Genomic DNA, 15,573 nt, shown 5'->3' with positions numbered 1-15,573 from the left:
GTGTGACCCAATATTTGTGCTCCCTGTTCTAGCAACATCTTCCAGAGTGTGAGTGAAAGGGTCATAGAGGGAAACTCATTCATCTCCTCCTCACCATGATATGAAATCATGTTCTCTAACTTCAGCTTGGACTGAGCAAAGCAGGCTTGCTTCCCACGCTGCCTGCTCTCATCCTGATCTGCATAGAGATGGATCCAGCCTCCTTTTAACCCTAGCAGCCATAACCAACCCATGGTGGGGTGACTCTCTTCCAGCCGTGTCCCTCATGAGGGTTTTCATTACTGTCATCTACTGCCAGGTGACAACTCTGTTAACTTTTGTTAAACCCTTAAGTTTTTAGAACAGTTGCATTCCAGCTTATTCTGATTTATTTATCTATTCTTGCTACATAAATTCCAGCTCCTAGATTTTCAGCTCTATATTTCTGACGTGATCTTTGGAAAAAAAATTCCTGTGGTAATAGGTTGGGGGTTTTTGCCTTTCCATGGAAAGGGTGTGCTCTCTGGGGTTGATTTGATTGGATGAAGTCAGCTGGATACGTTGAACTCACTTATTTACAAAGGTGGGGATTTTGGGGGTGGATTTTTGCCTCTTTTGAATTTCATCACTGGACTCCAGCTAGACACTGCTCTTCAGGCCACCGCGTGGTAAATGTAAGGCTGCCGCACGCTCCAGCCCTTCTCAGTCAAGGGACAATTATCGAGAGCAAGCATGCCGAGATACACGGTGCACGTCCGAGGAGAATGGCTGGCAGTGCCCTGCCTAAACCGCACGAACACGATCAGGTGGCTGGGAAAGGAAGCTGTGAGACGGTACATGAAGAACAAACCCGACAACGGGGGATTTGCCTCGGTGGAAGAAGTCAAATTTTACATTCGAAGGTGCAAGGGACTTGGCTTGCTGGATCTTGATGATACAGTGGAGGATGCTCTAGAGGACAATGAATTTGTTGAAGTTGGTAAGTAAAAACTTAAACAAGTGCGTCGCAGAGTGATCGCATTGGCATCCGAGTCAGCAGATTGTGGCTTAGTTTATCTAAAATTGCATCTGAGATAGTGTCTGTGATTTTTATGGAAAAAAAGACCAAAATGCTCCCTTAGTTTTTAAGTATAGAACTATATAAGGTATAGAAGCTACAGGATTCTATATACACAATTTGTGTATCATATATGCTATATGATTGTATGGGATAGGGTGCATGCGGGCAGCTTTTGCCTTTAGTGTACCTTAAATAAACTACACAGTCCCTTGTTATTTTCCTAGAAGCATACAAATATATTTGGGGCCGATAACTGCAAATTAGAATTCTTACTGGTGTGTATTGGAATGAATAACAAATTCATTTCTATGTACAACAGAATTTAATGCTGTTCATGTTTATTTGGATATTTCTTCTAGTTATAGAAGGAGATATAATGTCTCCAGATTTCATACCATCTCAGCCAGAAGGAGTTCATTTGTATCCTTTTTTGAGCATTTTGTGAACTTTTTAATAATTTCCTAGATTCCCCTGTTCTTTTAGTGTTCCTTCATTCTTAAAACACATTGCCAGCTGCATTCGAATGGTCACTACCTGTGAAATCCTGTCTGCACCTTATTTTCCTTCACAGACGTTTCAGATACAGCAAATACCGAGAACCAGAACAGGTAGGAGTCACCAATGATTTTACAACTCAGTAACAAATCCTGCTATTCACCAGAGAGTTCAGCTGCCGCATCGTTTGCGAGAGCAAGGGCTGTTAGATTGGCTGGGTCTAGAAATCTAAATTATAATGCGCTTATTATGTTTTTGTTAGCAAGTTCCTGTGTTATGAATAAGCATGAGTGAGCTTCCCATCATTGCTGAGTTTTGACTGTATTTTTTTTCTTATTCTGATTATTAAGCAACTTTATAAGTATACGTATCCCAAACTAAAAGGTGGTTCTTTGGTGTAGTATCTTTCTTTAGATGGCAACAGCTTAACAACAGAGGACTTGGTCAATTTAGGAAAGGGACTCTACAAGATAAAGGTAAAGATCTTAAATAAACGTGGCTAAAAATTATGTGTTTATCTTTCTACTATTAAACTTAAATAATGATAGATAAATTTAAACTGTGTTGTAGCTCACACCTGAAGCTGAAGCTAAAGTCAAACAATCACGCGAAGTGATTGAAAGGATTGTAAACGAACAGACGGGTAAATATTTTAACTATTAATTGTTTAGAAAACTTTATCAGGATCCCTCCTTAACCAGCAGTGCACGTTTCTTGCAGTTGTTTATGGAATCACCACGGGGTTTGGGAAGTTTGCCAGGACTGTCATCCCAAACAGTAAGCTGAGGTAAGGTGTGTGGGTGGCTTTCTCTGTCCTTTCTTTTCAGGAAAGGAAGAGGAGGGAGCAGTTCAACGCTGTACATTTATACTCTGTGGATAGATGAGAGGGCTGCTTCAGTATTTCCCTCAGGTTTGCGTGAAATAAAACCTGATAAGACTTATTTGGGTTTTTACATTTTAAATTTTTTTTTTCCATAGGGAGCTTCAAGTGAACTTGGTTCGTTCACATTCTGCAGGTAATGAGAAATTGCTTGATGTTTCCCTTTTCTGCCGCTGTGGGTATTGGGTTAGTAACCAAGAGGGTTACTGTTTCAGGTGTGGGGAAACCTTTGAGTCCAGAGAGATCTCGCATGCTGTTGGCACTGAGGATCAATGTCCTAGCAAAAGGATACAGTGGAATATCCCTAGAAACGCTCCAGCAAGTTATTGAAGCATTTAATGGTAAAGAGATGTTTAAAGAAAATCCCCCTTTCCTTTTTTTTTTTTTTTTTTTAACTGTTTCGTTACAGGGTGTAGCTCAATGGATTGAGCTATGGATGTTAGTCTTTTGACTTGGTAGTTGTGAGAGATCAGGACCAAAGCTCAGCTGTGACCAGTTCTGTAGAAGATCATGGCTAGAGACTGTTCCTCTGCTGAAGAACATGGAGTGTGAGCATGAGAAGTGACAGGAAATGCTGACAGAAAGGGATGCAACAGATAGAAGCTTGGGAGATGAGCCTCTGAGAGGCCAAGTAATTAGTTCAAGATTAAGCCTGACTGAGAGCATGACTCTGACTATGGGCAAGCTCTTCTACAAAGGCTCAAGTCTCTAACTTCTGTCCTGTTGCATGTGCCACTATCTTTTGGGATGCCAGGATTTTGAGGTGGGGCTATTACCACATAGAAAACTGCACGTGTTGGTGTTTGTCAAGCAGACCTGCTTGAGCAGCACCTGGTTTTGTGAGTAGACCCCCTGAGACCTACACGAGTGGTCGTGAGCAAGGGCTACAAGGCAACAGCACAGAAGCACACGGCTGCTCAGCCGCTCACATGGCCACAGCTGTCAAAGCAGTTAAACCTGGGTGGACTTGCCGGATGCTGTGGCAGGGAAACCAAAGGGGTGGCTGTGCTGTTCGTTAGCTGATGTCCATTAACGGTCTCTCTGGTGAGGCATGCCTGTGTGGCTGTGATGAGCAAAGAGTATTTTCTCCCTCTGTGCAGTGCTGCCCTCTGTTGCACCCTCCTCCTCCTCCCACAGCGGTTAAAGGAGCTGAAATTCAGTGTTTAACTCTGCAAAAAAAGAAAAGGATCAGACTGCTCCCTTCTCTGCTTTTTCTGCAGTTCCCTGGGCTCCATTTCTTCATTTCCACATGTTCAGTGCTCAGAGGGCTGGGGTGGGTTGGGAAGAGGGCTCAAAGATGGTTTGCATGAGTTACCCAATGTTTAGTGGAGTGAGAAACGAAGAGAAATGTGGCTTTGTCCATACCAGGTGGTCACCCTGCGATGGACAGCTGAGAGGCTGTGTGGCTGTAGATGCAATCACCCTGGGCTGTGGTGTGTCCCCCCCCCCGTCCAAAACTAAATCCAGAAACTAAACTTTTTGAGAAGGGGCAAATCCCAGTCTGCAACAGGAATTGTCCTATTGATGCCATTGGCCATGATCGCAGGATGTTACTGTGACCACACTTACGTGCTGGCTTCTCTCTTTTCCGAGGAGTATATCGAGGGGAAGCTCTAACAGGAGTTGGTTTTGTTTTCATTCTAGCGTCCTGCCTTCCTTATATCCCTGAGAAAGGGACAGTTGGAGCCAGCGGAGACTTGGCCCCCCTCTCTCATCTTGCTCTGGGATTAATTGGAGAAGGAAAGATGTGGTCCCCAAAGAGTGGCTGGGCTGATGCTAAATATGTAAGACTTGTGCAGCTGATTGCTTTTTTTCTGCTTGCTGGCTCATTTGCCAAATTGCATTTAGCTTCAAGAGAAAGACACCTTTTTATCAGATTAATAACAGGTTAAAAGTCTTTGGATCTTCTGTACCAGTTTGAATTGGGACCAGGTTGCCTTTAGCAGCTCATCCTCTACCTTGAGGAAGGTGGAATCCATGAGAATGGAATAACTAACCCACACGTCACTGGAGCAGATATGAATATGCAGCATGTGATTAAGTCCTAAAGAAATATCATGCCACAGTATTGCAATACAAGATACTGCAATGACATCAGTTAGGACCTGGAGAGAGTGACAGGATGTGATACCAGCTTTGAAATAACTGTTCCTACATCTTCAGCTCCGTGAACATCAACACTGTTCCAACAAACCCAAGATCACTTCTCAAATTCAAAACTTCAAATGCTGAGAGTAACTGGAGATTTATTGGAGGCAGGAACTTATCAGTAAAAATTCTACTGATTTTATAATGACTTTAAGTGAATACACAGGTTTGGACATTTCATTTTTTATAGATTAACTAGGGTTACAGGGAACCTTTATAGCATCCTCCTTTACAAAATGGAAGCTTTAGGACGGAATTATTTTTTAACTAATTGCTATTCTGTTCCTAATACATCAGCAGATTGATCTAGTGTTGAATATCTCCAAGTCTGGCCTCTCCAGAGTCTTTCATGTGTACTCCTATCCATGAATATTTGAACACCAGCTTTATTCATGGATTGATAGCTGTACCATCACTGTAGGCTGGAGAAGTACTGAGAACTATACAGGGAGAGGAGTAGGGAAGACGCAGGCCAGTGTGTCCTGGACCTTTGGGACCAGAAGTTACAGTTGTACACCTCTGAGATGTGTTACCTCTTCAGCTGGAGAGGTTGAGAGGACTCTAATCAGAATCAAGGTTACACCTTTCCTCCATTTCCCACAAGAGTGATTGCCCTGTGGAGTAGACATGTATAGAATAAACTGAGTAGGAGTCTTCCTCTCACTGGAGATTTTCTGTAGAAAGGGTTAGGGAATCATTTATGAAGGAATAGTTTATGCCAAACCAAACCTGCTATGAGGCAGGGCAAAGGCAGAACTACTTTCCCAAGATGTTTCCGGCCTTCTCTCCTATTACTCTCTCCCATCAGCTAATACATGGTAGATGTTAATGGGCTGTGACAACATCTCGCTTCGTGCTCCCACCATCTTCTTTTACTAGCACTGGGAAATGAGGTGCTAGTTTGGAAGCCAAAAATTCTCTCCTTTATTTAGTCCAGCAGAAAGAAATATTTTCAATGTTTGTGATATAAAGCTCTTTTTCTCCCTTCACTTAAGGAATTTGTTAACATATTTATTTATGGAAATATTTAAGATTTAAAAGTTTTGGTGATTGAATTACCAAAAAACATTTTTCATTAATTACCTTGTCATTAAACTCCTTCCCAGGTCCTGGAAGCCCATGGTCTGAGACCAATTACCTTGAAACCAAAAGAGGTAATAAAGTGTAATGATGCCAGCTGATGAAAAACAAGCATAGTCAATCACTAGTTGCTTTATACTTAACAATTTGAGCCTGAAATGAATTAACAGTCATTTTAAATCAAGCTCCAGAATGATATTAATGAAGTATTGTCAGGAGTGGGATTCACCTCTCCTAGTATCACCCTACTTGACTTGAAATGTCAGACCCAAGCTTGACGTTTAGATTGGCTCTGTGGTTGGTGGAAAGAGGCGCATCTTCAGAAAACACTTTACATCATCCTGAAACAGCTGTCTAAGAAGCCCTCTCAAGGACTTCTGCCCTCTGACCACAACAGGAGCTCAGACGACCGACTTGAACCAAGTATCTGACTTCTAGATCATTAAAACTAGGTGAGATGAATCTCACTCCAAGTATTAACATTTACATGGGAACACAACGGATTTGAGGGCTGTGTGGCTCCCCGATAAGGGGCTTCGCTTGCTGTAAAACAGCACCAGGAGCAAGAAGCCAAATGCAGTTTCTCCTAAAGGCAAATGGAGGGCTCCCATGGACTATCTGTTTGTTTAGAACAATATGAAGCTAGCTTTAACTGAACTCAACAAATCTTTTAAAGCAATTATAACTTCTAATGCTGTTTTAATTCTCCACTTCCTTATCATGATTGGTTTTCACACACCCCCATGCTCATAACTTCTTTGTTTAACTAATAACTCAAAAAGAAAAGAATAAAAATAGGATTCCACTTCCAAAGATCTGGAAAAGAATACAGATTTCCTGGTTTTTTCTTGCTTAAGCTTGAAAGAACATGAAATAAACCTCTTGCTTGGAACTACTGGAGCTCCAAGGTTGTCTATAATGACTTAGTAGGGTCATGACCATTGACAATTTCTATGGCAAAGATGCTCAGCCAAGCTGTGCATTTTATGATTTCAGGACGATCCAGGAAGCTGAGCAAAGGTCTTTAACTCATTCATATGAGAAGGAGAATTGTCACAGAGATGAGGAATTATCACAGTGTATGGAATAGCTGCAATGAATTTGCTTAACATCTGCTCTCTCTTTGAAGGGTTTGGCTCTCATCAATGGGACACAAATGATCACCTCACTGGGGTGCGAAGCGGTTGAAAGAGCCGGTGCTATTGCTAGACAAGCTGACATAATCGCTGCTCTTACACTTGAAGTCTTGAAGGGTACAACAAGGGCCTTTGACACCGGTGGGTACTGGGCCCTGTCCTGTCTGTTTGCTTAACACCCATTGACCAGAGAAGCAAAACCTAACAGTCTCACTTGTTTCACCAGATATCCACGCAGTGCGCCCACATCAAGGGCAGGCCGAAGTGGCATTTCGATTCAGGTCCCTTCTAGACTCTGACCATCATCCATCAGAAATAGCAGGTGAACAATCTTAACCTTCACCCTTTCAGGTTACACAGGTCCGGCTGGGTCTTGCAGCAGCAGCGCATGTGCTTTTGCGTGGGCAATATTTGGTGTTTTCCTCCCTTGTTCCTTCTAGAGAGCCATAGATTCTGTGACCGAGTTCAGGATGCATACACGATGCGCTGCTGCCCTCAGGTAAAAACTGACTTTTATTTCCTTTCGTAGTACTAGATAAATGATGATGAAGTTCCCACATCAGAAACACTGTCAACTATGCACTGTCTGACTCCCTTAGAGAAAGCAGTTTTATTTTGCTTCTCCCTCACTTCAAAGTTAGTACTAATGGAAACATGTAATTCGTTGATCCCATGCACGCACCCATCAGGCAACATCTACCAGAGCTGTGTTCAGATCTGAAAGAGGCCAAGTGTCGGAAGCAGGGGGAAGCTGCCGGTTTCTACTCTCATAGGCTTTGTAGGGCATTTATTCTGAGTTGATGCTAAGATCATGAACTGGGGAAAGGCGTCTCCAGAAGCAGCCAGAGTGATAGGTTGTTCATCTACCTGTAGTATCTCTAACATACTGGAAGAGCTCGATCCTGTGAATTTTAATATGAGCAAAGCTATTAAATCAATGGAATTAAAGAAAGTTAATTAATGAGAGTTTTTGTTTTCTGTGGGGGCTTTGTAAGGTTACTTCTCTCCTAATAATGCTTCTGCCACTGAATAAGCATCTTCCATTTAGGGTAAACCAACCCAAAGAAGTAAAGAATGACATACTCAGATTACCCTTTCAGCAATACCGTCATAATAGAAAATACAGTCTTTCAGGTATCTAGGATGGGCAGTATCCCATAGTGATGCTCCTGATTTTAAGAGCAAATACAATACCATCATTATGTGTGGATGTAGAGACTGGGATGATGGGAAAGACAGTGCAGCTCAATCAGCATCCTGAAAATGAACTAAATGTAGATACTAAGCTCAGGTGCTAATGTCTTTTGTTCTAGGTCCATGGAGTTGTAAATGATACAATTGCTTTTGTGAAGGACATAATGATGACTGAAATCAATAGTGCAACGGACAACCCCGTATCTTTTTGATGACTTTATTTCTATGTAAAATTTTGCTTGGTCTTTTTTATCCTTTTCTTCTATATAATTATTTGCATAGGAGGCAAAAAGTCATAATTTGGCTTCGTCAATAATTACCATTGGTTGCAACAGCAACCTCTCTTCCTTTCTCCATGTCTGCAGTGATGAATGCAAGTGTGTGTCTGGGCAAGGAAACCATGTGTGCGTGCAGTTTAGCATATGTTAAATGTTTCCTAGATGAGCTTCTATATGCTTATATTGAATATGTAGATAGATGGGACTTGGCAACCAAATGGACATAGACAGAAGGTGACTTGTATGAAACATCTGTTGGTGCAGCATGAGTGAAACCTGCACTATGGAGCAAAACTTGCACTCAGGGAAGGCAGACAAAATGCATGTGGCTGGTAAGCCTCCTCATGGCTCAGCCTCGTAAACTCTGTGTACAGTTCTTGCACTGGTGCTGAGCAAGGCTGGATTCCCCTCAGCAGGACAGTGATGCTATACATAACATCGCATGCATAGCTGATAAGCGTTACTGCTTGTAACCTGTCTAAAATTGTATCTGCCATGGAGAGAATCTACCAAGGAATTGAGAAACTATGCTAGGATCCGAACACATGTGTTTCTTTGCAGCCCTCCCCACCCCCGATCAAAGACCTTATTTTATGCAGTCTATTTGAAAAAATAGGAGAACTGAGATTGGGCTTTCATTTTCTGAAAAGTGAACATGCAGTTGTAATACAATGTGCTTGCAAATGAAAGCCTATTAGCACAAACATTCCTTCAGTTAAGGTATTCTGATAACTGACAGATATCTATCATGTAAACTGTATTTCGCTCATGTTTGTGCCTTAACTTCTCCTTAAAGATGGTGTTTGCTGAAAGAGCAGAGACCATTTCTGGAGGAAATTTTCATGGCGAATATCCTGCAAAGGTAATTAAGCACTTGGAGAAAGAAAAAAAAATAGTTTCTGGTTTGGTATTTTGTTTGGTTGGTTTTTGTTTGTTTGTGTCATCTGGTTTAATGAGATCTTTTATAGGCTCTAGACTATTTGGCAATTGGTGTGCACGAACTCGCTGCAATTAGTGAAAGAAGAATTGAGAGGCTCTGCAACCCCTCGCTCAGCGAACTGCCTGCATTTTTAGTCACTGAAGGAGGTCTGAACTCTGGCTTCATGATTGCACACTGTACTGCAGCTGCCCTGGGTGAGTGCTTGAGCAATATCAAGAGGGCAAGCTAGAGAGACCAACTTATATCGGGGCAGTTGTCATCTGACAGTAGATACAAAGGGATCTCACTCCTGTTTTCCATCTCTTCTCCATGTGCTTTGTGCTGTCTGGGTGCAAAGTTTGAGTGTTTGAGTTTAGCTGCAATTATTTCAGCTCAGGAATCTTTATCCTGCACTGATCCATGGGCATGTTTAGCACTCTGAACACGCAAACCCTTAGGTGGACTTTGGTGGGAATGCTTGCATCTTTATGGGATTGGCAGGCAGCGCTCTGATTTAGACAGTCACCAACACAAGAGCTCCAGTTGAAAACAGTGACAGCTCTGTGCCCAGGAGCCTGCAAATCAGCTCAGACAGGGCTGTAATTAACAGCAAACACTGCAGGCAGCGGACATACATCTGTCTGAGCCTCTCTGCTGAACCTAGAACCTCTGCTTTAATAGTTCTGGTCTGTAAGCAGGGAATACCTCTGTTCCTCACTTCTGATGGGGACACCACTCGTCTCAAAGCTGGGCCTGATGCCCGTAGTACTATTCTGTGTCTCCATTTGATGGCCATCAGTATCAGACTCCACGGTCCTCAGGAGACCGGAGTTCCCAGGGCTGGTTATTGGAGGAGCACACTATAAATAAGCATTAGTATGTTTTTCCTCTAGTGCTCATGACTAAGGCAACAAGAAGCCTGCTGGCCGCTGGACAATTACAGTTCATAGATTCAGGGAAGCACGAGCCAACGTGAAGATAAACATGCTATGAGTGGAGGGTAAATTATAAGAGATGCAAACAGATAAAGGAACAGAGGATGTCAGATAAATGTGTAGATAAACATCCTGTAGAAAAAAAGAAAAAAGTCAATGAACTAAATCGATGTAATAAAGAAACCCTGCCCAGAGACCATTTTGGGAAGTGGGGCTGGAAAAGGAGCTGAAGTGCTCCTTCCCATGTTGAAAGGCTGGAAACTTTCCCTTTTGGCTGGGCAGAGTTTAGGACGTCTCCCAGCCTTAGCTGTTGCTTGGCCTCAGGTTTCGCACCTCGCTTCTACAATCTGGAGCAAGATTCTGGAGTGTTCGTGGTCTCTGCTTTGGGGAATGAAAATGACAGCCCTGCCTCCTAACCCATCACTGTGCTGACACCAGGAGTCCATGGGTTAAAACTGTCTTCTTCTGGTCAAAATAGCCAGGAATTTATCTAAAAGTGAAGTTTGAGCTCTTTTTGTTGTTGTTTTTTTTTTCCTTTTTTTTAGCTAGATATTGCTAGTATTTTTAAAGTCACTCTGCCAGTTTCTGAGGTGTCTATGTACCAGCTAATGTTGTTCACTCCTAGGGTTAATAGATAAAGCTGAAAAAAATTTGCAGATGTTTTGCAATGCCACTGAATGCGTCTCTCCCTTCCTCTCTGGTAGCACTGTACCTGCCAGACCAAACCGTTCGCAGTAGCCACATGCAGCCTCTCTAGGACCTGCTGTTGCCTGCCTGAACATGCCAGCTGGGCTCTGGACCAGGACAGTGTCACTCCAGCAATTGGTGTCACCACCTCCCCATTGCTCTTGTTGCTTTTCTGAAGCCCCTAATTTGTTGAGGGCGTTACACAGCATCCTGCTGGGCTTCAGAAAGAAAAGGTCTGCATGCAGCCGGGGCACTGTGACTGCAGACTTCATTTCTTCTCCTCTAAAGAGCAATTCTTGACCTCAAATTGATGTCGGATGGTGTCTACAGCCCTTCTGGCATCCAAATTCCCCTCCCTTTTGGGTGCTGCTTACTCCAGGTCTCCCACCTGGCTTTCCAAGCTGGAGCACTCCTGGATGTGCATGCCCAGAGGAGGGACATGGTCAGCCTCATAGTGAGGTGAGGAGGGTGGGAGAGGATTTGTACCACACTCCCGCATCTTCCTGGAGCAAGTTCTGCAAGTGTCTCAGCTCTGATGAGAAGAGAGCAGATGCTGATCTCTAGCTCTTCTCTTCAGACCAGGGGAGGGGCACTATCTGTGACCAAAACCAGAGGGAGCCAACGCTCTTTGCAAAGAGTTGCCTTGGAGTAACAGACAAGACCAGTATTTTAGTTACACTGTCCTCTCTTTTTCTTCAGTTTCCATCAGGCCTTTGAGCCAGAGCAACCCAACCCCAGAGATGGGGGACGAGTGAGCAGTCTTTCTACATTTGGTTAATATTTGCATCTAAAGACTGATATTGGTTGCTGTTTTCAGAGGTAATGGTAGTTTTCAAATGTTTACTACAAATTACTCAGTCCAGTTAAAACATTGATGTGTTCTCGAAAGAGGAGCAATAGTTGGACCTGAGGTGGTGGACCAAGCTCTTTGCTCCCAGGTTGGCCATTGCTTCTGCTGTCTCATGTCCATTCTGTCTTACATCCATTGTGCTGGATTTTTGCAGTTTCTGAGAACAAAGCCTTGTGCCATCCCTCGTCTGTGGATTCTCTCTCAACTAGTGCTGCTACAGAGGATCACGTGTCCATGGGAGGATGGGCTGCAAGAAAAGCTTTGAGAGTTATTGAACACGTGGAACAAGGTAAAATTAAAATGCTGATTTCCAGACGGACCTTATATATGTAACTAGATGAAGATGTTAGTGCCATTCTTTTTAGATATATTTTAAGAAAAAAGGAGTTAATGCATCTGAAAGAACTATCTAAAAAATATTATATTAAATGCATACTTAATTTAAGTACTTAAAATACCCTGGAAGAGATTCCTATGGATTTAAGACTGTCATGACCACGAGTTCCTGGTACACTGAAGGTTCTGTATGGCAGAGCACCCAAAATCTGCTTGCTAAAATGCTGGATACTAGCCCAGCACCATCCATAAAACAATCCTGCTGCTGGGCTGCCTCTCTGGGGTATGTGGATCCACCAGTCTTCTCACATTGCCTGAAACCTTATCATATTGGCCAGAACAAACACCAGGGATAGCTTTATAAGGGAAACCTTGCCTTGAGCTGCACCTGCTGAAAATCATAGAATCACACAATGGTTTGGGTTAGAAAGGACTTCAGAGATCATCTGGTTCCAACCCCCCTGCTGCGGGCAGGGAAACCCTCCACTAGACCACGTTGCCCAGAGCCCCATCCAACCTGGCCTTGAACACTTCCAGGGAGGGGGCATCCACAACCTCTCTGGGCAACCTGTGGCAGTGCCTCACCACCCTCACAGTGAAGAATTTCTTCCTAATATCTAATCTAAATCTACTCTACTTCAGCTGAAAGCCATTACCCTTTGTCCTGTCACTCCATGCCCTTGTAAACAGTCCTTCTCCGGCTTTCTTGTTAGGCCCCTGTTAGGTACTGGAAGGCTGCTCTAAGGTCTCCCCAGAGCCTTCTCTTCTCCAGGCTGAACAACCCCAACTCTCTCAGCCTGTCTTCATAGGAGAGGTGCTCCAGCCCTCTGGTCATCAAATCCCTTTCGCTGTTCTGATTTCTTAGTTCTGGCTATTGAGCTGCTCGCGGCTTGCCAGGGCATTGAATTCCTACGCCCTCTGAGAACAACAACCCCATTGGAGAAGGTCTATGACCTTGTGCGCTCTGTTGTGAGGTAAGATCAGATAAATGCCTCCCCCAGAGGTTACCCATCTGGAGACCGGCTGCTGGTGGTGGTGGTTAATGTTTGGCCAATGTTCGCAATGTGTCTCGTTACAGGCCTTGGATGAAGGATCGCTTCATGGCCCCGGACATCGAAGCAGCTCACAGGCTGCTCGTGGAGCAGAAGGCACGTGCAGTAGGACTGTCCTGAGGAGCACGCTGCAGCTCTCCTTTGGAAATACCCCTCCATGTGTTCACTGGATGGCCTCGCTAAAAGCACTCCTCTGCCTGGGGCAAACCCATCAGATTTTCTGAGATTTGGGTTTCCTTAGTTTTAGTGGGATAGATTTAGAAATCAGTTCCTAAACTTGCACTGTGTAATAAATAACTTACATTATTAAATCTGGCAGGGTCCAGACATAGGTCCAACTTTGAATCATTTGAGGGCAGGGTCCTATAACCCCACAGATGTCCAGAGGGAATCAGCAGTCTCTCCAGATGGTGATCCTCATTCCTGGGGCAGTGAGTGTTTCCCAGCCTTGAGGCCCTTGGCCATGGTTTGGAAGCAATAAAGGGACATGGGTGAGGGAATAGCAGTGGTGAAATGTGTTAACCTGGGCCAAATGTTTGTACAGCTATGGGATCTATCTATTTTATTTGTTTGTAAAATATAAGTAAGAGAAGAACTGAGGAGACTAGGAAAATGGGAGAAGAAAATCCTTTTTTTTTTTTTTTTTTTAACCTTGCAGCCCTTACAGCCTCCATCCCTTCCCTTTTTCTTTCTCCATGCCAGCTGCCATTTTGCTTCCCTGTCCCCTTCACGACCAAGTGGTTTTGTAGCAAGTGACAGTGATTCTCTCCCAACTATTGCACACAGAGAATTAACCTGGTAACAAGGCAAGATGCAACATTTTTGCCTTGAATCCTTTCACCTTGTCCCCCTGGAGCTGTACCTTTTCCCATCCCCTGTCAACTCCATCCAGGTGCTTTCCCTGCCCCTCATTCTGGCTGCCTCTCTGCTTCTGCTGATCACATACAGAGTATCCACCTAGATCTGTAATTCTCACCTCCATCCCAATAACTTTGCTACAGGATTTCCTGAACTTGTGCGTTGATGCCTTACCTGACCTTTTGTTCTGCCTCTGACTCTGCTGTTTCACTTCCTTGTTTTGCAGGTGTGGGAAGTGGCTAACCCTTACATTGAGAAGTACAGGAGGGAACACATCCCTGAATCAAGACCCATTTCACCGACAGCTTTCTCCCTGGGATTGCTGGAAATGAGTTCAGGTGTTGGTCATGACCACAGGCATCAGGATGAACTTTAAGAGCTGTGGCCCTCTGGTAGAGAGCAGATCCTTTCCAGGACCTTGTCTGAGGGTGGCTGTTCTATTCAAACTCAACGTGATTTCTCCAGGTGACCCAAAGGACCTGACTGTCTAGCTCAGGAGCACATACAGGTAGTAGAGAAATGGCTCATTTGTTTCCTCACGTGTGAAAGACAGCTTTGTCATGATAGTGTGGTTTTGACTGAATTTCCTGAGCTTCCAAACACAAAACATTGACTCCTGCTGAAACAGGGCCTCCTGTATTTGTTTTGTCAGCTCTTTGTTTGTTTTCTCGTCATCTGTGCCAATGATACCAAACAGCCTAGGTTTGATATTCTCACCTTTTCCTTTCCCCCCCCCCCCCTTTTTTTTTCCTTCAGGTAACTGCTGTAGTCCCCTTCATTCCACCACAAGCAAAATTATCTTTACGCTTGATTCTCCCCTCTTTTGCAGACTATATGTGAGGTACAGGTTCTTGTATAACCAGTGCATTTTTAGAGCAGGTGCTTCACAAATCAGAAAACCTGTGTGCGTAAAATGTGCTATGGAGAGTATTGCTCCAGAACAAATATATTGTGTTCTAGTGATGGACTACACTTAATGCAGCTTTCCAAGAGCTATGGGCTCACACCTGCAATAAATAGACTGAGGCTTCACATACGGCTGTAGCAATCTATTTTCCTGTCATCTGTGATGATGAAAATGTAAAGCAAACACTTAATTTGGAAATAAGGAGGCCGGGGGGGGGGGGGGTGGCGGGGACGGGACATGACATGGATGACGAGGAGGTGTAGGAGTGGTGGATGTGAACCAGTGCTGAAGCAATAGCACCAAGATCTACACCCCCATGGCCTACCGGGTACCTGCCTTGCTGCCACAGAGGGACTCATGTTGTAGCATGCTCCTTGTTACAACGCTGACCTCTGGCATGGGCTTTATTTTGCAAAGGAAGACTCAGACCTTAAGACTTCACATCATGGCGCAGTGATGACGTGTTAAGGCTGGTTAACAACCACCAGCCTTGGCACTACTGGTCTGATACCCACAGCTACGAGGGGAAATCTTCCCAGGCTATCAGCTGTGCAGCAAGGGGCAGCCAAAGCGCTAGCGTGGGGCTGCCCTTGAGTGTCTGAGACCCGCTCTGTTATGTGTGCCGAGGAGAGGGCTCATGCCTGTTGGCAAGCTGGCAGGGAGATATCTAACCTGGCCAGAAGACGTGGGAACCAGGGTACCCATCCATCGTGCGTGAGCTCCCAGCTCAGCTCCTTCCTTCTGTACCTGATTTGCAGCATCTCCAGCCTCTGCCTCTC

The 15,573-nt window shown here is 44.1% G+C and overlaps 1 protein-coding gene across 1 annotated transcript; it reads left to right on the top strand.

Moving 5' to 3' along the window:
- The first annotated feature begins 587 nt into the window (after positions 1 to 587).
- Positions 588 to 14,921, top strand: HAL (histidine ammonia-lyase). Its single transcript, XM_010304398.2, has 20 exons — positions 588 to 958; positions 1,399 to 1,459; positions 1,620 to 1,647; positions 1,936 to 2,010; positions 2,105 to 2,177; positions 2,255 to 2,321; positions 2,513 to 2,550; positions 2,630 to 2,755; positions 4,059 to 4,198; positions 5,669 to 5,716; positions 6,772 to 6,919; positions 7,005 to 7,100; positions 7,219 to 7,277; positions 8,092 to 8,172; positions 9,047 to 9,112; positions 9,219 to 9,384; positions 11,796 to 11,930; positions 12,843 to 12,951; positions 13,056 to 13,125; positions 14,114 to 14,921. Exons 1-20 carry the CDS (start codon positions 712 to 714, stop codon positions 14,261 to 14,263), a joined length of 1,983 nt encoding a protein of 660 aa, XP_010302700.2. The 5' UTR covers positions 588 to 711; the 3' UTR covers positions 14,264 to 14,921.
- Positions 14,922 to 15,573: the final 652 nt, after the last annotated feature.

The sequence above is a fragment of the Balearica regulorum genome, chromosome 1 (genome assembly GCF_011004875.1).
Source record: "Balearica regulorum gibbericeps isolate bBalReg1 chromosome 1, bBalReg1.pri, whole genome shotgun sequence".
NCBI classification, from domain to species: Eukaryota; Metazoa; Chordata; class Aves; order Gruiformes; family Gruidae; genus Balearica; species Balearica regulorum.
This window is presented reverse-complemented; position numbering and strand designations above follow the sequence as displayed.

Excerpts from the sequence above, each read along its gene's own strand:
- HAL (XM_010304398.2), top strand. The coding sequence starts at position 712 with ATGCCGAGATACACGGTGCACGTCCGAGGAGAATGGCTGGCAGTGCCC. Across the intron at positions 7,101-7,218 it reads TCATCCATCAGAAATAGCAG|AGAGCCATAGATTCTGTGAC; the intron begins GTGAACAATCTT and ends TGTTCCTTCTAG. Across the intron at positions 12,952-13,055 it reads CTTGTGCGCTCTGTTGTGAG|GCCTTGGATGAAGGATCGCT; the intron begins GTAAGATCAGAT and ends GTCTCGTTACAG.